The 23935-nt window shown below is 47.8% G+C and overlaps 2 protein-coding genes across 3 annotated transcripts in view; one reads left to right on the top strand and one right to left on the bottom strand.

The window, feature by feature from the left end:
- Positions 1 to 19166, bottom strand: part of PRKCSH (PRKCSH beta subunit of glucosidase II) — a 42368-nt gene extending 23202 nt beyond the window's left edge. For both annotated transcript variants that reach the window (XM_073622665.1, XM_073622664.1), the window contains exons 1-7: positions 18955 to 19166; positions 11524 to 11640; positions 7904 to 7999; positions 4584 to 4641; positions 4151 to 4268; positions 479 to 608; positions 306 to 390 (exon numbers count right to left, since the gene is read on the bottom strand). In XM_073622665.1, the coding sequence (XP_073478766.1) occupies positions 306 to 390; positions 479 to 608; positions 4151 to 4268; positions 4584 to 4641; positions 7904 to 7999; positions 11524 to 11640; positions 18955 to 19051 (701 nt within the window). In that variant the 5' untranslated portion in view covers positions 19052 to 19166. The remainder of the gene's footprint in view (positions 1 to 305; positions 391 to 478; positions 609 to 4150; positions 4269 to 4583; positions 4642 to 7903; positions 8000 to 11523; positions 11641 to 18954) is intronic.
- A 70-nt stretch (positions 19167 to 19236) lies between these two features.
- Positions 19237 to 23935, top strand: part of ODAD3 (outer dynein arm docking complex subunit 3) — a 65150-nt gene continuing 60451 nt past the window's right edge. The window contains exons 1-2 of the mRNA XM_073622666.1: positions 19237 to 19645; positions 23562 to 23652. Of these exons, the coding sequence (XP_073478767.1) occupies positions 23568 to 23652 (85 nt within the window). The 5' untranslated portion in view covers positions 19237 to 19645; positions 23562 to 23567. The remainder of the gene's footprint in view (positions 19646 to 23561; positions 23653 to 23935) is intronic.

The raw sequence follows: 23935 nt of genomic DNA, 5'->3' as shown, positions 1-23935 counted from the left end.
CACAGGGAATGACCGGGGCACATCAGGCAAATATACCCAGAAATATAGTCCCGTACAAGCACATAACATAGATATACTTGTCTGGTTCAGGGAACAGGTAATCCAGGGAAACAAAGAGAGACCAAATGGGACTGGTACTGTCACAACGTTACTCTCCCAAAACAGCACTCAATAAGCAATAGATGGAGAACCCTTCTATTGTACCTCTTCCAATACAGCATGAATGGAGGATTCGTGGATTAGGAAGATCTCCATAAGAATAGCAACACCACTTTTTATGTAATACCAGAAAAGCCTACACTCACGTCCCATCGGAGTCCTCATCCAGCTCAGTAAAAGCTTCCAGTGATTTCTTCTTTTCAAGGGCAGCTTTCTCTGCTTCTCTCCTCTCTAAGACACACACATACATGTCAATTTATGCAGATAAACCCACATGTAAACCAATACTAAGCTTACAGAGCGATTGTACTGGCCTTACCTTCCCACTCCTTTTTGTGTGCATCCTTTGCTTCCTTCTCTGGTGCCTCTACCTCCACTTTTTTCGCGAGCAGAGAGTCAACCTCCGACTGTGCGCTCTGACGCTTCTCCATCATTTCTTGCAGCCTCACCTGCCATAGAAACATTTTTCAACGTATTGTACTGTTCTCTTAGACATGTTATACTTTTCTTTATCACCAGTGCTTTACAGATGTTTGTTTGCTACCACCCGCTCTATACTGCAATACGGATGTCTATTTTCCAGGTTAATTCTATTCCATTCCCTCGATTAATAAAATTGTTGCCCAATTTACTACACCAGTCACTAACAATGGAGGTAAATGCTTACAGCTCTGTATAATAAATTCAAGGATGTTGTTATTCTCTTGTAAATGTAGCAAGGTTTCAGACCTCCTTCGGTCTAATGAGAACCTCCAGAGCCAGAGATAGCCAACATCCTTCTGTATATGGTGGGTTGTGATGCATGGTGGGTGCAAGGTAAAATTTACTGGGAGCGAGACATTTCTTGAATGCAAAAGAGATTTTTATTTCTCTTAACAGAACTTTTGGGAGAGAGGGTTAGGGCCAGGACACCCTTCGGTAGTTGCAAGATTAACTGGCAGACTCCGAGACTTTAATAGGAGGACAGCCAAGCAGGTAAAGGCATCCAGCAAGACACCACATCTGCATGTGCAGGAATTCTGTCTCCTATGGCAACAGTCTTTAACAGTTCCTAACACAAAATGCAACAGTTCTTTTACCTTCACTACAATCACTTCTTGTAGTTCTTCAGCCCACTGAGCTCCCGGTCTCCGATTAGACCCACTGAGTCACTGACACTAAATTCCTTAAGCTCCTCAAATCTTCACTGTAGTATCTTCCTCAAGTGTCACCCCCGCGTCTCTGCTGGGTCCCTAGCTTGGCACTCCAGATACTTCTCAAGCTTCACCCCGCTGGCCTGCTCGGTCCCTGGCTTGACACACAAGGCTGCTCTGCAAGTGTCACCTCCACTGGCTGGGTCACTGACTTGTTTCCCACTGAAGTTTCCCGATTCTTTACCTTCCCCAGTTGGTGAGAATATTGCTCCTGTACTTGTTTTAGCTACTCACTGTGGTCCCTGGTAATAAGGTGGTTGATCCCTTAGTGGCAACAGCTTCCCCTCTACCTCCGACCACTGACAGGTTCTCCGACCGGCACTTTTGGTTGGACTGCAAGCCGCAGTCCCAACCCTGCGCTGCTCTCTTGCTTCTGGATAGACCCTCAGACAGCCTAGCAGCCAGATGCCCGGGATAGGCCCCATTTCTGGTCTAGCAGCCTGGGCAATACAACACACGTCCACCCAGACAGCCGTCCAGGTGGCACAGAATACAGATCACCTGACCCAAATATATAGGTTTTTCCAGCAGGCCAAGATATTTAAGAAAACCCCTGCCCATTGGCTGAGCCACCCCATATACCCATAACCTGACCTTGCAATGCCCTTCTCATTTCTAATGCCACCAAGTACCCAGCCACCTAGGGGCAAAAGAGAGAAGTGCAGCAATTACAGACTTAGAGTGAAATCAATTGATCCTCAACAAATAGCCAAGACAGCTATACCTGGCAGGTAAATTTAGGAGCAACCCTGCCTAAACACCAGGGTGCTACATAAATTAGCTACATTAAACTGGTGCTTGTTAGACGATGGAGCATAAACATTTATGTAAGTTTGATCCACATTCATTACCTACAATGTGCCCAGAACCTACAGATGCCCAGTTTAAACATGAATCACAGCAAGCACCCGCAATGCACTGCTGACAATACTTTCTGCTCTTTTAATGTGTCTGATTATAGACATTCATATTAAAAAAAACATAAGTAGAAGTCCAGTCAAATCCTAACAATAGTTAAACCTGGTCCCACTCTCATTCTAAGCCCATTCAAACTATCCTGCAAAGGAAAGTTGTCTACAGTTACCTATGCTGAGGAGAGATCGCAGAGAATGGCTGCAGAGGCAGTGACATCACTCATAAGCTTACTACGGGGCATCCGTTGTCAGCTGTCCCTTCCTCTACCCTAAAGCTGGCGCTGGAAGCCGATCATGTGACCGGACTGGAGCAGCCTCAGCATAGGCAAGTATAGATATCTTTCCTTTACAGCAGGGAGACCACACGTGGCCCGTGACCTACTGCTCTGGGGTGGCGGGTCGATTCCACAACTAAGAGCACCAGTGTTGTGGATGAAGCCTGCGGTAGAGGAAGCAGAGCGGCATAAGCAAATGCTTCTTCTTTAGTGCCGACTTCTGTGCCAGGCAGAATGATACAAAATGAACTCTGCCTCGGACAGCAATACTTCTACAGCCGGCACCCGGTGATGCCTGCAGAAAGGGCAAATTCCTGGGGATCAGAAAGTGAAGGATGAATAAATTAACCGCTTCTGACCAGCACATGACGATGTACGTCGGCACAATGGTACGGCTGCGCAAGTGTGCGTACGCGCCTGCCGCGTGAGCGCGCCCACGGACTCGATGTTCGCCGGTGGCCCGCGATTGTGACACGGAGAGGCAGAACGGGGAGATGCCTATGTAAACAAGGCATTTCCCTGTTCTGCCTAGCAACACGACAGGGATCTACTGCTCCCTGTCATCGGGAGCAGTAATATGTCATGTTGTAGTGAGCCCATCCCCCCTACAGTTAGAACACGCTGAGGGAACACAGTTAACCCCTTCATCGCCCCCTAGTTTTAACCCCTTCCCTGCCAGTGACATTTACACAGTAATCGATGCATTTTTATAGCATTGATCGCTGTATAAATGTCACTGGGTCCAAAAATAGTGTCAAAAGTTTCTGCCGCAATGTTGTAGTCACGATAAAAAAAATAAATAAATAAAAAATATATATCGCAGATCGCCGCCATTACTAATACAAAAAAAAAAAATAATAAAAAAAAAGGCCATAAAGCCATCCCAATCTATTTTAGACGCTATAACTTTTGCGCAAACCAATCAATATACGTCTATAGCGAAATTTTTTTCCAAGAATATGTAGAATACATATCGGCCTAAACTGAGAAAGAAATTTGGTTTTTTATATATATTTTTGGGGGACATTTGTGATAGCAAAAAGTAAAAAATACTGCTTTTTTTTTTTTTTTTTTCAAAATTTTCGCTTTTTGTTAATAGTGCAAAAAAACAAAAAACAAAAAAAAAAAAAAAAAAAAAAAAAAAAACGCAGAGGTAATCAAATACCACCAAAAGAAAGCTCTATTTGTGGGGGAAAAAAAAAAGGACGTCAACTTTGTTTGGGTGCTACGTTGCACGACCGCGCAATTGTGAGTTAAAGCGACGCAGTGCTGAATCGCAAAAAGTGCTCTGGTCAGGAAGGGGTTAGATCCTTCCGGGGCTGAAGTGGTTAAAAGGTCAGTTTATAGGGCTGGCTTTGTTCACAGGAGTTGGAACAGAAACGAGCCTTCCTCAAAATAGTACAGGGATGGAAGTGCACAATTGTCTAAAATGTCTTTAGATGTTGTAGCATTAACTGTACCCTTCACTGGAAACACCCAACTCAATTTGGAGGGATGTCCCCACACATTTGGCAGTGTATGGTTCAGCGACATAATATTCTTTAGGCAATTGTGTTTACAAGCCCACATTTCTGTGGGAGAGGGGTCCTTTTCCACAGCTGGACATTACTTGTTTCTCTTCACGTCCCTTTCGGGAATCTTCAATATACTTCTGTTTCAGTAGCATTCCCTCCCGAGCCATTTCTGCTTTCTTCTCCAGCTCTTCTCGCTCCTTTCGACCCATCTCCCTGAGAAACATAGCAGTAAAGGAAGAGATGTTATGAGGCCTAGTGCACATTGGCTAATGATCTAGTGTGTATAATATATGCAACTACAGAGATGTCAACAAGTTTCAAGCAGCTTTGCTGACTGGCTTTAATAAAGCTGCTTGAATTTTGATAAATAAGGTCCCATATCGGCAAAGTGTCTGAAGGAGAAACTCATCTTGTTTCTAAAAGGAATGGGAAAAAAATCCTATTTTCTCCAGAAGCCCCCCGGAATATTTTTTATAAATCTGACTTTCACCGATTCATTGATCTTCTTGGCAGCAGAGACGCTCTTACCTGCAGGTGTTCTGGCAGTTCGCTCCACTGTTATACTCATCAGTAGTGTCACAGCAATCTGCATCATAAGAAAATAGTGTAAGCTCTACAAAGCAAAATTGTTCCTTCTGGAGTGGATGGAAAGGTGTAATATTAAGCTTGTACATGTTAATGGTCAGAGAATATACAGTGGGGACGGAAAGTATTCAGACCCCCTTAAATTTTTCACTCTTTGTTATATTGCAGCCTTTTGCTAAAATCATTTAAGTTCATTTTTTTTTTCCTCATTAATGTACACACAGCACCCCATATTGACCGAAAAACACAGAATTGTTGCCATTTTTGCAGATTTATTAAAAAAGAAAAACTGAAATATCACATGGTCCTAAGCATTCAGACCCTTTGCTCAGTATTTAGTAGAAGCACCCTTTTGATCTTATACAGCCATGAGTCTTTTTGGGAAAGATGCAACAAGTTTTTCACACCTGGATTTGGGGATCCTCTGCCATTCCTCCTTGCAGATCCTCTCCAGTTCTGTCAGGTTGGATGGTAAACGTTGGTGGACAGCCATTTTGAGGTCTCTCTGGAGATGCTTAATTGGGTTTAAGTCAGGGCTCTGGCTGGGCCATTCAAGAACAGTCACGGAGTTGTTGTGAAGCCACTCCTTCGTTATTTTAGCTGTGTGCTTAGGGTCATTGTCTCGTTGGAAGGTAAACCTTCGGCCCAGTCTGAGGTCCTGGAGAAGGTTTTCGTCCAGGATATCCCTGTACTTGGCCACATTCATCTTTCCCTCAATTGCAACCAGTCGTCCTGTCCCTGCAGCTGAAAAACACCCCCACAGCATGATGCTGCCACCACCATGCTTCACTGATGGGACTGTATTGGACAGGTGATGAGCAGTGCCTGGTTTTCTCCACACATACCGCTTAGAATTAAGGCCAAAAAGTTCTATCTTGTTCTCAGACCAGAGAATCTTATTTCTCACCATCTTGGAGTCCTTCAGGTGTTTTTTAGCAAACTCCATGTGGGCTTTCATGTGTCTTGCACTGAGGAGAGGCTTCCGTCAGGCCACTCTGCCATAAAGCCTCGACTGGTGGAGGGCTGCAGTGATGGTTGACTTTCTACAACTTTCTCCCATCTCCCAACTGCATCTCTGGAGCTCAGCCACAGTGATCTTTGGGTCCTTCTTTACCTCTCTCACCAAGGCTCTTCTCCCCCGATAGCTCAGTTTGGCCGGACGGCCAGCTCTAGGAAGGGTTCTGGTCGTCCCAAACGTCTTCCATTTAAGGATTATGGAGGCCACTGTGCTCTTAGGAACCTTAAGTGCAGCAGAATTTTTTTTGTAACCTTGGCCAGATCTGTGCCTTGCCACAATTCTGTCTCTGAGCTCTTCAGGCAGTTCCTTTCACCTCATGATTCTCATTTTCTCTGACATGCACTGTGAGCTGTAAGGTCTTATATAGACAGGGGTGTGGCTTTCCTAATCAAGTCCAATCAGTATAATCAAACACAGCTGGACTCAAATGAAGGTGTAGAACCATTTCAAGGATGATCAGAAGAAATGGACAGCACCTGAGTTAAATATATGAGTGTCACAGCAAAGGGTCTGAATACTTAGGACCATGTGATATTTCAGTTTTTCTTTTTTAATAAATCTGCAAATATGTCAACAATTCTGTGTTTTTCTGTCAATATGGGGTGCTGTGTGTACATTGAGGAAAAAAATGACCTTAAATGATTTTAGCAAATGGCTGCAATATAACAAAGAGTGAAAAATTTAAGGGGGTCTGAATACTTTCTGTCCCCACTGTATGGTGGCCCTCCTGCAGACTGGGTTGGAGAACCCCCCGCCCCACACACACACACACACACACACACAACAGAAACAAATATTTATCAACAATATTCCTAAAGGGATCTATGAAGATAAATTAATGCCACTTTATCAGACTGCTGGAACATTGTCTTCTGATGACTTGTCTAGTGGACAGATTACACAAGTTTGTGCCTCTCCCATTGTGTGCCTCCTAGATGTGAATTCCCATTGTCAATTGAGTTACCTATTGTTTCCGTCTGTCTGATTATCTCTTGGAGATGTAATTAATATTGTGACTACTGTACTTTGTTATCGAACCATTGTGGGATGCTTATAATTTACTTTGTATCCAGGGTGGTGGGCTGGGTGCTGAACAGTCTGGGCACCTAGGCTTGTTTAACCACTTGCTTACAGGGCACTTAAACCCCCCACCTATCCAGACCAATTTTCAGCTTTCAGCGCTGATGCACTTTGAATGACAATTGCGTGGTCATACAACACTGTACCCAAATGAAATTTTTATCATTTTTTCAGCACAAATAGAGCTTTCTTTTGGTGGTATTTGATCACCTCTGTGGTTTTTACTTTTTGTTAAAAAAAAAAAAAAAAAAAAAAAAAAGTTAAAAACTGCATATAAAAAAAAAAAAAAAAAAAAAAAAAAAATTTAATTTTTTTATATTTTGTTATAAAAAATTTAAAACTGGTAATTTTTCTCCTTCATTGATGTACGCTGATGAGGCGGCAGTGATGGGCACTACAGGTGGGCACTGTTAGGTGGCACTTTTAGTGGGCATTGATGAGGCAGATGTGCCTCTTCCACTTCGGGACCGATGTCCCTGACATGTGAGCCGGTGATCGGCTTTTTTTCTACTCGCGCTGTCAGCGTGAGTAAAAAAAAAACAAAAAACGATTACCGATATTTTGTTTACATCATGTGACAGCTGATCACATGGTAAGGGGCCGGGACCGGCCCCTTACACGGATTGGTGATCAGCCGTGTCTCAGTGACTCAGGGCGCGCGCAGGGAAGGCCGTCATATGACGGCCTCTCGGGAATGCAGGTCCGCGCTGTGGCCGTCATTCGGCCATAGCGCGGATGTCTAGTGGTTAAGTGACTAGCAGGTTGATTAGTTCATGCTTAACTGATGTTTATGTTGGTTGTTCCCTAGCAATGTTAATTATCTCACTTTTTACATTAAATAAAATAAGCTCTTTTTGTGTTGTATATAACATCCAGTTCCAGTTTGCATTGCAGTGTCATTTAGTGTTAGGTGTTCAGCGATAATACCTGGTTCTTGGGCCCAGACTGGAGGAAGCTATATCTTGACAGAAGCACCCAAGCTGGGTGCTGGACAGTTTCAAGACAATTTTTATTTGCCGACAAGAGTGTGGGACAGGAAGGAAAGAAAAATCCTATCAAAAACCGATTCTAATGACCTTTTCTCTACTCTTAAAAAAAAAAAAAAAAAAAAAGTTTGGCAGGATTTCTACTTTAAATTCCTCCATTTTCTGTGTATTACACTTACCACAAATACCGTCATTAACCCGAGATGAAGGTATGTAGGTGGGCCGATACCCAGCATTGGTGCAGTGGAATCTACCATTGGAACATGCAGATGTACCTGAGGGGTGCAGAACAGACATCAGTACTTATCAAACGTTTCATATTTAAAGATCATATTCTCCCCACAGACTAGAGAAATAAGAGATCTGTTACCAACACACAAATCACATTAATCTAAAGCCTAACCAGACACAGCATAGAATAAGACCATTACAAAAATATAGTTCCCCTTCTTCCTTGCTTGGAGTGTTACTGTGGATCTCTAAACTTTGTATATGTCCCCCTTACTATAATGTTTACTATAGTGACAGTAAAAAGAAAAAACAGACGTAAGAAATGTATATTTTCCTGGAATCCCTGAAATTCTTCACCCATGTGCCTGACCAAATGCCAAAGATCAGCCAAAGGAAACCGGGAAACTGACATAAAAGGTAGACCTGACCAATCAGCAACTGTCTCTGCATACTGATCTTCTGCCTTAGTGGACAAAATGTGACCAAATATTGGGGTCCTGTACTAAGCAGCCTGCCTATCCACCTCCACCTCATCCGATCAGGGAATGTTTGCATCATTGAGAAAATGCAAGGTGTTCTCAAAATGGTGCAAACAAGCACCTTCTTATGCCGCTTAGCATGGCACTCAAAGGTAAGTGGTAATCACTGTAGCAGCAGTACCCATTACAGCGATTTCCAGGTTCCACAGAGAAAAACCAAATATGACCAGGGGCGGCCCGTCTATTAAGGGCGCACAGGCGCCGCCTCCCCTCTCCAGCCACCCCCTCTATGAATAATAGATAGATTCAAGCATAGCATGAATCTATCCATGGCCGCCACCCCCTATTCAGGCGTACGGCCCCTTTTCGGATGCCTGAATTACAGCAGCGGGGTGTATTTTCAAAGCACCTGATTAGAGCCAAAGGCTCTAATAGGCTTCAAAAAAAGGTGAACTCGGAGCGCAATGAGTCCACCCAGGCGAGTTAAAAAAGCAAATGAATATTTGCTTTTCCAACACTAAACTGCCTCTCCGCCAATCAGGAAGCGCGGGTCTGTTACCCGTCACCTGATTGGCTGAAAGGACAGGCACTGCTATTGGACGCCTATCAGGAGGAGGGGAGGAGGAGACGCATGGAGGATACAGCTCGCCGCTGTCTGACCCCCTGCAAGGTCCCATAGCTCGCCATTACCCGCTGCCTCTTCCGCCACCAAGATAGGGTAATTGCCAGTCAGACGGCAGGCGAGTGGGTCACAGTGGCAACTTTTGATGGGCACAGTGAGGCTGCAATTTACGTTTTTTTTTTTTCAGGTTTGTTTACGCTCCCCCAAAATTTTAGAGCATCACCTGCCACTGGATATGACACATGCATACAATGGTCCAAGTTGGCCCAATGTACCTGTACATAAGCCTTACTTAGACTTCAGCTGTAATAAACATACTCACCTGCCCAGCAAATTCAGTGTTCTGTTACAATCCACAGCTGCACACAAGATCCAGTACCGCCACATTCCTCTCTTATAGCATCAGGGGGCCAGCTGATGCTTCCTGGTTCTTGCTGTCAGCTACCCAATGATGCCCATGTGCCACATCATCAGGGGGGCAGCTGCAAGAAACAGTAGATAGCTGACAGCCAGATGACACACTGCACTACAAGTGCCTGACTGCCTCAAAGCCCCCTGGGATGCATAATGTGAGCATCCAAGCTGGGGGAGGCAATTCCTTCCTAGATGAGAAATCCAGATGTGCTCATGCATTTCCTCATAGTGACAAAGATTGCCCACCCCCTTCCGCCTCCCATATATTCATAAGGGCCTGTTGGAGCCAATACGAAGGGGGGGGGGGGGGGGGAATTTAGTGACAAGCTTGAGCACATCTCAACTCTGAGCTTTGATGGTTAAATCAGCCCAAAATTCAGCTATGACAGAGAGGGTAAGGGAAGGCGCTGCAGGTATGGCATCTCTCACTTAAACCCTTCACACCTAAGGGTAAAACAAATCTTAATGCCCAAGCACAATTTTGCAACTTTGACATGTGTTAGTAAAACTGTACATATCACCACAACTACTTTGTGCATTCAGGTGGATTATACCATGTTTATTTCAGGACAAATTGGGCTTTCATTTGGGGGTAAATGGTAATGAATATCTCCTGACTTTTCTTTTTATTATCTAAAGGAAAACTGTCCCAAAATAGTAAAAAAAAAAAAAAAAAAAAAAATATCATTATATATGTGTATATATAATCACTGCGACACTGACAATTGCGCAGTCATGCGACCCCAGCGATACCACATGTGTATGTTGTTTTTACTGTAGTACAGCCCAGAAATAATAGTGCGCATTTTGCTTTTTTTTTTTTTATCATACCTAACACACTGACACTAATTTAAAAAAAAAATCCTGTCCCTGACCTTTGACCCAAACACTAACCCCCCTGGCACTAACCTAGCTCAAACCTTGATCTAGGTTTTTTTTTTTTTTTATCTACACACTTTTTCCCCCCCCTATCTCTACAAGGACAGAGAAAGATACAATAGATCGGTTTCATTCATTCACAGAGACAGAAGACACGGGGGCGGGCTTCACAGTGACTGATCACTGTGACAGCCTCTGATTGGCTATCACAGTGATCAGGTGACCTGGAATCAGATGTTCTGGATGCCGACCGTTAGACCGGGGTCTCACCAAGAGCCCCGGATCCCATTCTCTGTGCTTGGAGATACGCAAGTTTGCAGCCCCTAGGCCAAAAGCCTAGTCCAGTGGGGGCATGTATTTGAGTACGGTCAGTGTAAAGGGGTTTATCCTCCAGAGTTTTGTCCCCCTCCGGTAGAGCTGCACGATTAATCGTTATCGCAATTTTTTCCCCGTTGCGGTCTTGAAAAAAGTATTTCCTGATTCTTTATATGCAGAGAATTCTCTCTGCTCTGCTAAAGCGGACAGCCGTCAAAAGAAAGGGAAAAAAAAAACAACTGGCCAGTCTGCCAAGAATCACAACATTCTTTAGCAGTGCAACATAAGTATAAACATTGTAACAATTTGTCCTTCAGATCAAAGGAATACACTTTGGTGTGAAAATGAAGGAAGTTTAACCACTTAAACACTAAACCTTTTTCTGACATTTGTTGGTTTCAAAGTTAAAATCATTTTTTTTTTTGCTAGAAAATTACTTGGAACCCCCAAACATAAATATATATATATTAGTAGAGACCCTAGAGAATAAAATGGTGGTTGTTGCAATATTTTATTTCACACTGTATTTGCACAGCATTTGTTCAAATGCAATTTTTTGGGGAAAAAATTACACTTTAATGAATTAAAAAAAAAAGAACAAGTTAGCCCAATTTTTTTTGTATAATGTGAAAGATTTTACGCCGCGAGAATCGTGATCTTTTTATTCTAAGCAAAAAAAAAAAAATTGTGATTCTCATTTTGCCCAGAATCGTGCAGCTCCACCCTCCGGGTAACAGTCTTTTTAAACACATGCCCCTTTAAAAAGAGAAGGACAAAAAAAAAAAAAAAAGATGTTCTCTGGGGTCTTTTGAGATACCATAATAAAAGCCATTTCAGTATACAGTCACGAGATTCTTACCAGGCTCATCAGACCCATCCACACAGTCACAGTAGTCATCGTTCACTCGGTCATAGGGAATCGTCTTAGACCCGTCCAGACAGGTGAATGGTTTTGCCTCATCATAAAAGACACGATCTGCAAATAACCAAAGTCAAACAAGTCAGCACAGCACAGGAAAACAGGTGGGCTCATCAAATATGTGGTGGTTGTGTCAATAGATTTATCATCCTTTAGGCTGGGTTCACACTGGTGCGACACGACAGCCGTCCTACTTTGGATCCGACTTTGCCCTGCGACATGAAGCCGGCATGTGTCCGACTTTCAATGAACGGGGATCCGACTTGGATCCCCGCCAATGCCGGCACTGTGTTTGGTATGAATCTTTAGGGGGGAACTCCGCGCCAAATTTTAAATAAAAAACCGGCATGGGTTCCCCCTCCAGAGGCATACCAGGCCCTTGGGTCTGGTATGGACCTTGAGGGGAACCCCCTACGCCGAAAAAACGGCGTGGGGGGTCGCCCCCAATCCATACCAGACCCTTATCCGAGCACGCAGCCCGGCCGGACAGGAATGGGGGTGGGGACGAGCGAGCGCCCCCCCCCCTCCTGAACCGTACCAGGCCGCATGCCCTCAACATGGGGGGTGGTGCCTTGGGGGAGGGGGGCGCGCTGCGGCCCCCCCACCCCAAAGCACCTTGTCCCCATGTCGATGAGGACAAGGGCCTCTTCCCGACAACCCTGGCCGTTGGTTGTCGGGGTCTGCGGGCGGGGGGGCTTATCGGAATCCGGGAGTCCCCTTTAATAAGGGAGCCCCCAGATCCCGGCCCCCCACCCTATGTGAATGAGTATGGGGTACAGCGTACCCCTACCCATTCACCTAGGAAAAAAGTGTCAATTTAAAAAAAAACACTACACAGATTTTTAAAGCATTTTATTAGACAGCTCCGGGGGTCTTCTTCCGACTTCGGGGGTCTCTCCGGTTCTTCTCCACGCTCTCCGGATCTTCTGCCGGGCTCCTCCGCTCTCTTCTGCTCTTTTGCCGCTCTTTTGCTAAAGCGGAGGAGCCCGGTCTTCAATCTTCTGCCTTCTGCCTTCTGCCTTCTGCCCTCTTCTCCTGATGTTGACACGACGCTCTCTGGGGCTAGAATGCTCTCTGTGCGCTCTGCTCTGACTTATATAGGCGGTGACCCCGCCCCCTTATGCCGTCACAGTCCCTGGGCATGCTGGGACTGTGACGTTTTAGGGGGCGTGGTCATCACCCGATGACCACGCCCCCTAAAACGTCACAGTCCCAGCATGCCCAGGGACTGTGACGGCATAAGGGGGCGGGGTCACCGCCTATATAAGTCAGAGCAGAGCGCACAGAGAGCATTCTAGCCCCAGAGAGCGTCGTGTCAACATCAGGAGAAGAGGGCAGAAGGCAGAAGGCAGAAGGCAGAAGATTGAAGACCGGGCTCCTCCGCTTTAGCAAAAGAGCGGCAAAAGAGCAGAAGAGAGCGGAGGAGCCCGGCAGAAGATCCGGAGAGCGTGGAGAAGAACCGGAGAGACCCCCGAAGTCGGAAGAAGACCCCCGGAGCTGTCTAATAAAATGCTTTAAAAATCTGTGTAGTGTTTTTTTTTTAAATTGACACTTTTTTCCTAGGTGAATGGGTAGGGGTACGCTGTACCCCATACTCATTCACATAGGGTGGGGGGCCGGGATCTGGGGGCTCCCTTATTAAAGGGGGCTCCCGGATTCCGATAAGCCCCCCGCCCGCAGACCCCGACAACCAACGGCCAGGGTTGTCGGGAAGAGGCCCTTGTCCTCATCGACATGGGGACAAGGTGCTTTGGGGTGGGGGGCCGCAGCGCGCCCCCTCCCCCAAAGCACCAACCCCCCATGTTGAGGGCATGCGGCCTGGTACGGCTCAGGAGGGGGGGGGGCGCTCGCTCGTCCCCACCCCCATTCCTGTCCGGCCGGGCTGCGTGCTCGGATAAGGGTCTGGTATGGATTGGGGGGGACCCCCACGCCGTTTTTATCGGCGTAGGGGGTTCCCCTCAAGGTCCATACCAGACCCAAGGGCCTGGTATGCTCTTGGAGGGGGAACCCATGCCGGTTTTTTATTTAAAATTTGGCGCGGAGTTCCCCCTCAAGAACATCTGAGCACAAGTCGCGTGCCAAAGTCGGATCATGCAAGACGGCAATCCGACTTTGATCCGACTTCAATGATAGTCAATAGACTGAAGTAGGATCAAAGTCGGACCAAAGTAGTACAGGGAGCATTTCTAAAGTCGGAACGACTTGTGTCGGACCAGTTAGGACGGCTCCCATAGGGAAACATTAAATTTCACACGTCATGCGACATGAGCTCCCAATGTCGGAGCGTTTGTCGGACCAGTGTGAACCCAGCCTTAGGCTGGATTCACACCTATGTATTTTTTGTGCTTTTTGCAGTTTGCACTACAGAACGTGTTCCATAGGAAACCATGTTAAATGGACTGTAGTGCAAATGCAAAAAGCACTAAAATTGCATAGGTATGAATCCAGCCTCAGGTGGTTTTCCACTTTTCCATAGGCATTTATATTGCTGTGTACTCCGCTATTCGGTAACATCAGAATGATTTTCTCCACATACAGATTTACGTCTATCTAAAGCCAAAACTTTTTTTTTTTTGTTTTAGACAGCATAGAGAAGTGTAAGAACTTCCTTCATATTTTAAATGCTCGCTGTGGGCCAATTGAGAAGAGCTTCCCAGGTCAGTGACAACAATGTCACCAGGACAGGAAGTGAGGGGAAATCTCTAAGAGCACAGACCACAATAAAATACGCTTTTGTAGAATAGAAGGATCTTCTCTCCCTTCCTGTCATAGTGACAATGTTGAGGTGCTTCTTTGAAGGAGGTCTAGGAGGATAATGTAAGAGGGAAGCTCCTCAATGAAACCCAAGACAGCACAGCCTTCCCCCCCCCCCCAAGTCACTTCAGTTCCTCCGGGGCTCGCTTCCGCCCCGCCCGCATCAAGGGTTCCGCCGGGCCTCGCTTCCGCCGCCCGCTTCAAGGGTTCCGCCGGGCCTCGCTTCCGCCGCCCGCTTCAAGGGTTCCGCCGGGCCTCGCTTCCGCCGCCCGCTTCAAGGGTTCCGCCGGGCCTCGCTTCCGCCGCCCGCTTCAAGGGTTCCGCCGGGCCTCGCTTCCGCCGCCCGCTTCAAGGGTTCCGCCGGGCCTCGCTTCCGCCGCCCGCTTCAAGGGTTCCGCCGGGCCTCGCTTCCGCCGCCCGCTTCAAGGGTTCCGCCGGGCCTCGCTTCCGCCGCCCGCTTCAAGGGTTCCGCCGGGCCTCGCTTCCGCCGCCCGCTTCAAGGGTTCCGCCGGGGCTCGCTTCCGCCGCCCGCTTCAAGGGTTCCGCCGGGCCTCGCTTCCGCCGCCCGCTTCAAGGGTTCCGCCGGGCCTCGCTTCCGCCGCCCGCTTCAAGGGTTCCGCCGGGGCTCGCTTCCGCCGCCCGCTTCAAGGGTTCCGCCGGGGCTCGCTTCCGCCGCCCGCTTCAAGGGTTCCTCCGGCGGCCGCTTCCGCCCTCATTCAGAGTTCCTCCGGCGGTCGCTTCCACCTCCATGCAGAGTTCACTACTGTCATCCCTTTGAGGTCAATTCCTCTATCCTTCAGAAGCCCTTTGGGGTCACATTGATCAGAGTTCCTCTGGGGATCACTCCGGTGAACCCTTGGGAATCTTCTGGGTGTGGTCACTTTGGCTATCCTTATGAATTCCTACGGGGGGGGGGGGGGGGGTCACTTCATTCATCCTCCCAAGTTTCTGTTGGGGTAAATTCAGCCTCCTTTAAACTGCAGCACAAAAAACCTTCAACGGAGGCCCAAAGAATCTCAGAAGTACCTCCCCCCGCAGACCCCGCACGAGTACCTCCCCCCGAAGACCCCGCACGAGTACCTCCCCCCGAAGACACCAGGAAGCATGCTGCACTGACCCATCCACGGCTGACTATAGGAAGGGAGGATGCAGAGAGCCCAGCAGGGGGCGCTCCATTAAACAGCAGTGATGGGGGAAGAGGCTGGATATAAGGTGTGTGTGTGTAGAGAGAGCGGATGACCCGTATTTACTCCTATTCCTTCATCGCTATCTTCTGGAAACTCAGCCTACACGTAGGCTGTGCAAAGCATTCTGTGAACTCGTTTAGCTCCGCCCACCAACTCAGACTTCCGTGCCTTCTGCAAATTAAAGTAGTTCCCGCCCACCACCCCTAGGCTGGTATGCCTCCTGTGAGTTGAGCCCCGCCTACACGTAGGCTTCAGTGGCGGCTTGAAGCTCCGCCCACTCCACTGCTCCCATTGCCTTCTGTGAGTTAAAGCTCCGCCCACCGCTGCGACTGCCCACTACACGGGGCTGCACCGCCTTCTGCGAATTAGCACCGCCCCCCCTTCCCGTTACCCAGGAGACGCGTCCTCTAGACAAATGCGCAACACGGAGAGTTCCATAGAGAGCGCATGAGAGACCTCCATCCATAGAGACTGTTCTGCCGAGAAAGTTCCGTTCGGCAGATAAGTTCCCCCCTCTACTGCGCAGGCGCTGCGCCTGCGCAGTAGGATCCGGCGGAAATAGCCGAAGCGGAACAGCTGAAAATCAGCTGTACATGGCGCCTGTAAGAGGGCCCCTCGCGGGGCGGTGTCAAGCTGCAGCTCCATGTCTGAATGGACACACAAGGCAGGGGAGCGGCTCGGGTGCCCCCATAGTAAGCTGCTTGCTCTGGGGGGCACTCGATAGGAGGGAGGGGCCAGGAGCGCAGGCAGGGGACCCGAGAAGAGGAGGATCTGGGCTGCTTTGTGAAAAACCATTAGGCCCGGTTCACACTGGTGCGATGCCAGACATCGCATGTGATTCACAGCGCACTGCTGTTCATATCACATGTGATGCGATTTCAGCCATACAGATAGTATGGCTGATATCGCACCGCATTCGGTCCAAACACGCACAGGACCTTTTTTTTGTTCGGACCAGAATCGGATCGCATGGCTGTTCACACCTGTGCAATCCGATTCGTGTCCGAACTGTCAGTTCGCAGTGCGATATGCAAGCTGAACTGGGGGTGTCGTTAACAATGTATTGACACTCCCCAGCGATTCGCATATGGCAGTGTGAACTGCCATGCGAGTCGGTGCGATGTGGGAACTCGCAGTGGATTTGCAGGGTTCTCGCATCGCACCAGTGTGAACCGGGCCTTACACAGAGCAGATAAGTATAACATGTTTGTTATTTTTAAACAACAAAAAAAAACAGGACGTCAATATCACTTAGTCGCACTGATCTGAATGTATGCCATTGAAAAGAATGGGCTGCGACAGGTCATGTCCAAAGTCACATGACAAGTCGCACAAAAGCGTGACTGGTGCCTTAACCACTTGCCAACCGCCGCACGCCGATTTACGCTGGCAGAATGGCACGGGCAGGCAAAAGGGCGTACCTGTATGTCCCTTTGAGTTTGCTGCCTAGTAGGCGCGCGCCCACCGCGTGCTGCGGGAGCGTGCCCGTGGGTCCAGCAAACTCGATGCTCGCCAGCGGCCTGCGATTGCGGCGAGGAGAGGCAGAACGGGGAGATGCCTATGTAAACAAGGCATTTCGCTGTTTTGCTTAGCAACATGACAGAGATCTACTGTTCCCTGTCACCGGGAGCAGTGATCTCTGTCATGTTGTAGTGAGCCCATCCCCCCTACAGTTAGAACACACCTAGGGAACACACTTAACTCCTTGATCGCCCCCTAGTGTTTAACCCCTTCCCTGCCAGTGTCATTTATACAGTAATCAGTGGCTATTTGTAGTACAGTGTATCACTGTATAAATGCCAATGGTCCCAAAATAGTGTCAAAAGTGTCCGATCTGTCCGCCATAATGTCGCGGTCCCAATGAAAATCGCAGATCGTCGCCATTACTAGTTAAAAAAATAATTAATAATAAAAATGCCATAAATCTATCCACTATTTTGTAGACGCTATAACTTTTGCGTAAACCAATCAATATACTCTTATTGAGATTTTTTTACAATAAATATGTGGAAGAATACATATCGGCCTAAACTGAGGAAAAAATGTGTTTTTATATATATTTTTTGGGGGTATTTTATTATAGCAAAAAGTAAAAAATATTGCTTTTTGTTCAAAATTGTCACTCTTTTTTTGTTTATAGCGCAAAAAGTAAAAACCGTAGAGGTGATCAAATACCACCAAAAGAAATCTCTATTTGTTGGAAAAAAAGAAAAAAAAAAAAAAAGGAAAAAAAAATCTCTATTTGTGGGGGCCAATCACAGCCTGCTGTTCCTGACATGCTCCCCCCATCACCAATCACAGCCTACCTTTCCTGACACCAGTGGCGGTTGGTGGTACTTTTTTTTTTTTTTGTAGGGGGGGGGCAAACAATCCTATTCTTTTATTCTGCCACCAAATATCTTATACAGCCCACTTCCTGTTTCTAGCCTTGGCTTATGACATCATGCACAGCTTTCTCTCTCTGGAGAGTTTGCCAGGAAGGGGGGGGGGATCATAAGAGGGCCAATGAGAGCTGCAGAGCTGGAGGTGTGCCTCTGTGTAAATCCAGGCAGCAGCTTCAGCTGCCCACAGTTAAAATGGTTGCAGCCAGACTCCGTGGAGGGAGGATTCTGCAGGGTATTTGGCAAGTACAGTATATATAAAATAATATGCAAAGTGGTTGGAGGGAAGCTTCAGAATGGCAAAGATGTTTTAATTACAAATTATTATGTGAGCAGACTGCAATTCCTCTTTAATGACAAGAGGATTTGAACCCACGACTCCGCAGAGACTGGAGCTTTCTCCAGCGCCTTAGACCGCTATGGGATTTGAACCCATGACTCCGCAGAGACTGGAGCTCTTACTCCAGCGCCTTAGACCACTCAGCCACGCTACCTACTGATTAACAACCTCTCTATAATGCTACTTCTTGTTCACAATAATACACTTCTCATTTCAGTTTCTATTAGTGAATTCCATGGATTTACATCGCTCCCATGTTATCCTCACATGCCCGCCACCATCAGTGATCCGCCTTCCCGGGGATGCTATTCAAAATCTCTACTGCTATTGGCCGCACGCCCTGTCTATTCTGGCCTAATAATTCCCTTATTGGTCGCTCTCGCCACCTGCTGTCGTACTCTCACTGTCAACTGGCTAGCAGACGACGTTTTTCCGCCCTTACTTAGCGTAGCCCCGCCCACCACCTAGGCGACCTTGCTTTCCCTGGCTGTGTAAACTCCGCCCACCACACAGACTCCAAATCCCTGATGTGGATTAGAGTAAGCTCCGCCCACCAGGCAGAGTCCAATGCCTTCGGCGGGTTAGTGTGGCTCCGCCCAACACGCATATAGAACATTCCCTCTAATAAGGACTATTCCATACACATAATAATGACTACACAGTCCCCCATGGGAATGGCTGCGGACAATGAATGAAGAAGAACACTTACTGGACAAGGAGACCCCCCGGGGCCTCTTCACCTCCACCGCCCGGCACCCCAACACCGCCAGGAGCCCCACAACCAGCACCAGCGCCCGCATCGTCATCTCCGAACACCCGACTGCCAATTTCCGCCCTGCACAGCCTATCTGACACTGCCAAGCCGAACAAAGTCTGCCGGAGCCCAACTTCCGGTCTGTCACATCCGGTGTCCTCCGGCCGCCATATTGGGTGTGGTAAAGGACCTTCTTTTCCCTGTGGCGTTTCATCAGGTTCGGTGATCTGTCAGAATGTGTAACGGAAGTGACGTTCCGGCGCCGCCATCTGCATTTATTTTCTTTGTCAGCTTTTACTGTTTGTTAAACACGGGACTAGCAGAACATTTTATAGGTAGACATACTTCGTATTGTTATTTAGAAAATAGACGCAGGCCGGACCAACTAACGATTTCTGTAGAATCTTTCTGCGTAACGTATGAGGAGTAGCAAGATGGCGGCTTACCAAATTCAGTCTGGGAGTACCAAGATGGCGGCTTACCTAATTCAGTCTAGGAGTACCAAGATGGCGGCCGGATTCAACCCAATGGAAAGGCTTGTTAGGGTTGTTCATGGAAACTGTTGCTAAGCAGCAAAGATAATCACAAAGTTGTTATGGAGAAGAGCTGGCTGGACTGAGACAGGAGAGAAGGACCTCTTATAAAGGTGGGTTCCTGGACTTCATACCCTCTGCCCACACTGAACCTCTAGGTCCTGGAAATTATTGGTTTTCTATTGATTGATCATTTATAGGAAACATTCAATCATTCCCTGCACCAGAAGAGCTTACAATCTAATGACCCCACAACCATCATAAACCTAAATTAGGACAATATTGGATGCAAGCCACTTAACTCGTCAGATTATTTTGGGTTTAGAGGGGGGGGGGAGTACCCATTCATCCATCGTCCTGACCATCCAATCCATTGATTGCATGGCTGTCATCTGTCCTTTATATCCAGGGACGGTCCCTGTCCTGAAGACTTGTCCTCGGAAAAATGGTGTCCCTGGAAATGTCGTCTGCGTTTTTCATTTCTGACAAATTGCGCACATTTCTTAAATGTGTCCATGTTCATTTTCCTAATGTCTGCAATATTTATTTTGAGGGAGATGTATTTTCCAATGATTATTTTCTAATTTGATTCATGTCCCTTATTTTTGTCTTTGAATTAAAAATAGATATTTAGGCACTAGCCACTAGAGGGAGCCCTCAGAGGCTCATTGCAGTTACCCCCCCCCCCCCCGTTTCTCCCCCCCTCTCTAATTCTCTCCTCCCTCTCACTTGCCCCCTCTTGCTCTCCCCCCTCATTCTCTCTCTCTCTGCCCTTCTTCTTCCACCCTTGCCCCCCCACTTCCCTCTCTCTCATTCCCCCCCACCTCTGATGACTTGTTCCCCCCCCACCTTCCATCCTCTTTCACTCTCACCCTTCTTTCTCCCCCCCTCCCATCCCGCTCTATAATTCTCTCTCCCTCTCTCTCCCCCTCATTGCCTCTCTCTCTCTTTCTCTCTCTCCTCTTATCTATTTCTCTTGCTATCATCTACCTCCCCCATCCCACCATCCCACACCCTCTCTCTACCCCTTATCTAGTTCTATTTTCATCTACCTCCCTCTTTATCTTTCCACCACCTCTCTTCCCTCTCTCTATCTCCCCCCCCTTTTCTTTCTGCCCTCACCCCCACCCCCTCTCACTTTTATTTTTCTCCCCCCTCCCCCCTCTCTCTTTCTCCACCCCTTGTTCTTTTTCTTCTCCCCACCTCTCTCTCCCCTTCTATCCCCCCTTAATTTTCTCTCTCTCCACCCTCCCTCTTCTACCCCCCCCCCCCACTTTCCTCTCTCTCATTACCCCTCCCCCTCACTTGCGCTCTCCTTTCTCACTTTCATCCTTTTTTCTCCTTCCCCCACCCCTCTCTATAATTCTCTCTCTCTGCCCCTCCCCCTTATTTCTATCTCTCTCCTTCATTGTCTACCTCTCTCTTTTTTTCTCTCCTCCCATATCTCTTTCTCTATCTATCTTCTCTCTCATCTTCCTCCCTCTGCTCTCTCTCTACCCCCATCCAGTTATTTCTATCATCTCCCTCCGTCTTTCTTTATCTATCCACCTCTTCTCTTCCCTCTCTCTGTCTCCTCCCCCATTTCTTTCTGCACCCAAACCCCCCATCCCCCCCCCCGCTTGCTTTTTTTTTTCATCCCCCCTTTTTTCCACCCTTTCTTCTTTTTCTTCCCCCTCTATCTACCCGTCTCCCCCCACTTCTCTCTCCCTCTCTTTCTATCCCTCTCTCATTCTCTCCTCCCTCTCACTTGTCTCCCCTCGCTCTCCCCCTCCTCTCTTTCTCCCCCCCCCCACTTATGACTAAGGGCTTATAGGCTGAAACGCGTCAACTGACTTAATCTGCGTTTGTTCACTGTGGCTATTCATTAAAATGAAGACATTTTAAGAGTAACAACCGGAGGGCGGATAATTTTTTCGACACTTCCCTCTCTCTCCCCCTTCTCATCCCCCACCCCATCTCTCTCTCTCATTCTCTCTTGCCTCCCCCACCCTTCTCTCCCCCACCTCTTTCCTCTTTCTCATTACCCCCCCCACTTGCGCCCTCCTCTCTCACTCTTATCCTTTTTTTTCCCCTTCCCCCATCCCTCTCTATAATTCTCTCTCTTTCACTGCCCCCCCCTTTTTTCTATCTGTCCCTTTCAATGTCTACCTCTCTCTTTTTTTTTTCTCTCCCCCCATATCTTTCTCTATCTTCTCTCTCATCTTCTTCCCTCTCTCCCTCCCTCTGCTCTCTCTCTACTCCCCTATCTAGTTATTTCTATCATCTCCCTCCCTCTTTCTTTATCTATCCACCTCTTCTCTTCCCTCTCTCTGCCCCCCCCCTTTCTTTCTGCACCCAAACCCCCCCCCCACCCCCCGCTTGCTTTTTTTTCCTCCCCCCTTTTTCCCACCTTTTCTTCTGTTTCTTCCCCCTCTGTCTACCCCCTACTTCTCTCTCCCTCTCTTTCTATCCCTCTCTCATTCTCTCCTCCCTCTCACTTGTCTCCCCTCTTTCCCCCCCTAATCATTTTCTCTCCCCCCCACTTATGACTAAGGCCTTATAGGCTGAAACGCGTCAACTGACTTAATCTGCATTTGTTCACTGTGGCTATTCAATAAAATGAAGACATTTTAAGAGCAACAACCGGAGGGCGGATCATTTTTTCGACACTTCCCTCTCTCTCCCCCTTCTCACCCCCCCACCCCATCTCTCTCTCTCATTCTCTCTTGCCTCCCCCACCCTTCTCTCCCCCACCTCTTTGCTCTTTCTCATTACCCCCCCCCCCCCCACTTGCGCCCTCCTCTCTCACTCTTATCCTTTTTTTCCCCTTCCCCCATCCCTCCCTATAATTCTCTCTCTCTTACTGCTCCCCCTTACTTCTATCTCTCCCCTTCATTTTCTACCCCTCTCTCTTTTTTTTCTCTCCCTCTCATCTCTCTTTCTCTTTCTATCTTCTCTCTCATCTTCCTCCCCTCTACTCTCTCTCTACCCCCTATCTAGCTGTAGCTCTTCTCCCATCTCCCTCCCTCTTTCATTATCTGTCCACCTCTTCTCTTTCCTCTCTCTGTCTCCTCCCACCCCTTTCTTTCTGCACCCAATACCCCCCCCCCCCCCCGCTTCTCTTTTTTTTTCCTCCCCCTTTTTCCCACCCTTTCTTCTTTTTCTTCCCCCTCTATCTACCCCCCCATCTCTCTTTCTATCCTCCCTCTCACTTGTCTCCCCTGGCTCTCCCCCCTCCTCACCCACCCCACTTCCCTCTCTCTCCCCTTTCTCACCCCCCCATCTCTCTCTCTCATTCTCTCTTGCCTCCCCCACCCTCTCCCCCACCTCTTTCCTCTCCCCCCTCATTGTCTCCCTCTCTCTCTTTCTTTCTCTCCCCCTTATCTCTTTCTCTCACTATCATCTCTCTCCCTTCTTCTTTATCTGCCCCCACCCTCTCTCTACCACATATCTATTTCTCTCTCTTATCTCCCTCCCTCTTTCTTTATCTGTTCACCTCCTCTCTACCCCCTCTTTGTCTCCTTCACTCTCTCCCCCCTCTTCCCCCCCCCTCTCTCTCCTCTTTATCTACCTCTCCCCATTTCTCTCTCACTGATAAGATATCAGACACATGGGGAGTTTAGGATTCAGTGAGCACAATGCAGTAAAACACAACCATAGCCTAGCTCTGTAAAGCAGGACAGGGTGACTTTAATGTGCTGAGTAGAGCACTGTGGTTCCCCAGCACACTGCTCCTGACACCCCTCTTGAGTTGGCTAATCGTTGCATCGTCACCCCCACTTCATTTAGCCAACCCCCCCCTAGTTGGTGGATGTTATATAGAGACCCAGAGTTTAACAAGACTAGAGCAACCTGATATAATGCTCACCTGTCCATGGGGCTTGGCCACTGGCTGAGATACCACTACTGTTTCTGGAGGTAGGATCTACTGTTTCTGGAGGTAGGATGGATTCAGCAGACTCCAGACAGAAAACTAGGCAGTCAGGTTATTCCAGACCTAGCAAGCTATGAACGCTTAGAAAATGTCTCCTTTTTTTTTCTCCTTCTTAGGCAGCCATGCCGACCTCTGCATCCCTATCCGGAGTGAAACCTCCCATACATGAGCAGATTGTGGAGCTACAGAAGAAAATTCAGTTGCTGGGTGAGCTATTAATCTGCTATTACTATGTAATTACCATTGTTTCTGGATCTATGTATGGTCATGAAGACCAAAGAGAATCTGGTAATCCTATTCAGGACACAGCCACTTGGTGTCCTGAATGTCCTCACCTCCAACCTACTTAGGCTCACCTTGACTGCGCTCCCTGCCATTCCACTGTTGGAGTTCTTGTGAAATAACCAATGCTATGGAGAAGCATGTGACCTCCCAGGATGCAGGACTTGGGTCTAAGTGGCCAATCACCAGGTCACAACACTGTCATATG

The sequence above is a fragment of the Aquarana catesbeiana genome, linkage group LG03 (assembly GCF_042186555.1).
Source record: "Aquarana catesbeiana isolate 2022-GZ linkage group LG03, ASM4218655v1, whole genome shotgun sequence".
NCBI lineage: Eukaryota > Metazoa > Chordata > Amphibia > Anura > Ranidae > Aquarana > Aquarana catesbeiana.
Note: the sequence above shows the minus strand (reverse complement) of the source record. Positions and strands in the feature narration are given on the sequence as shown.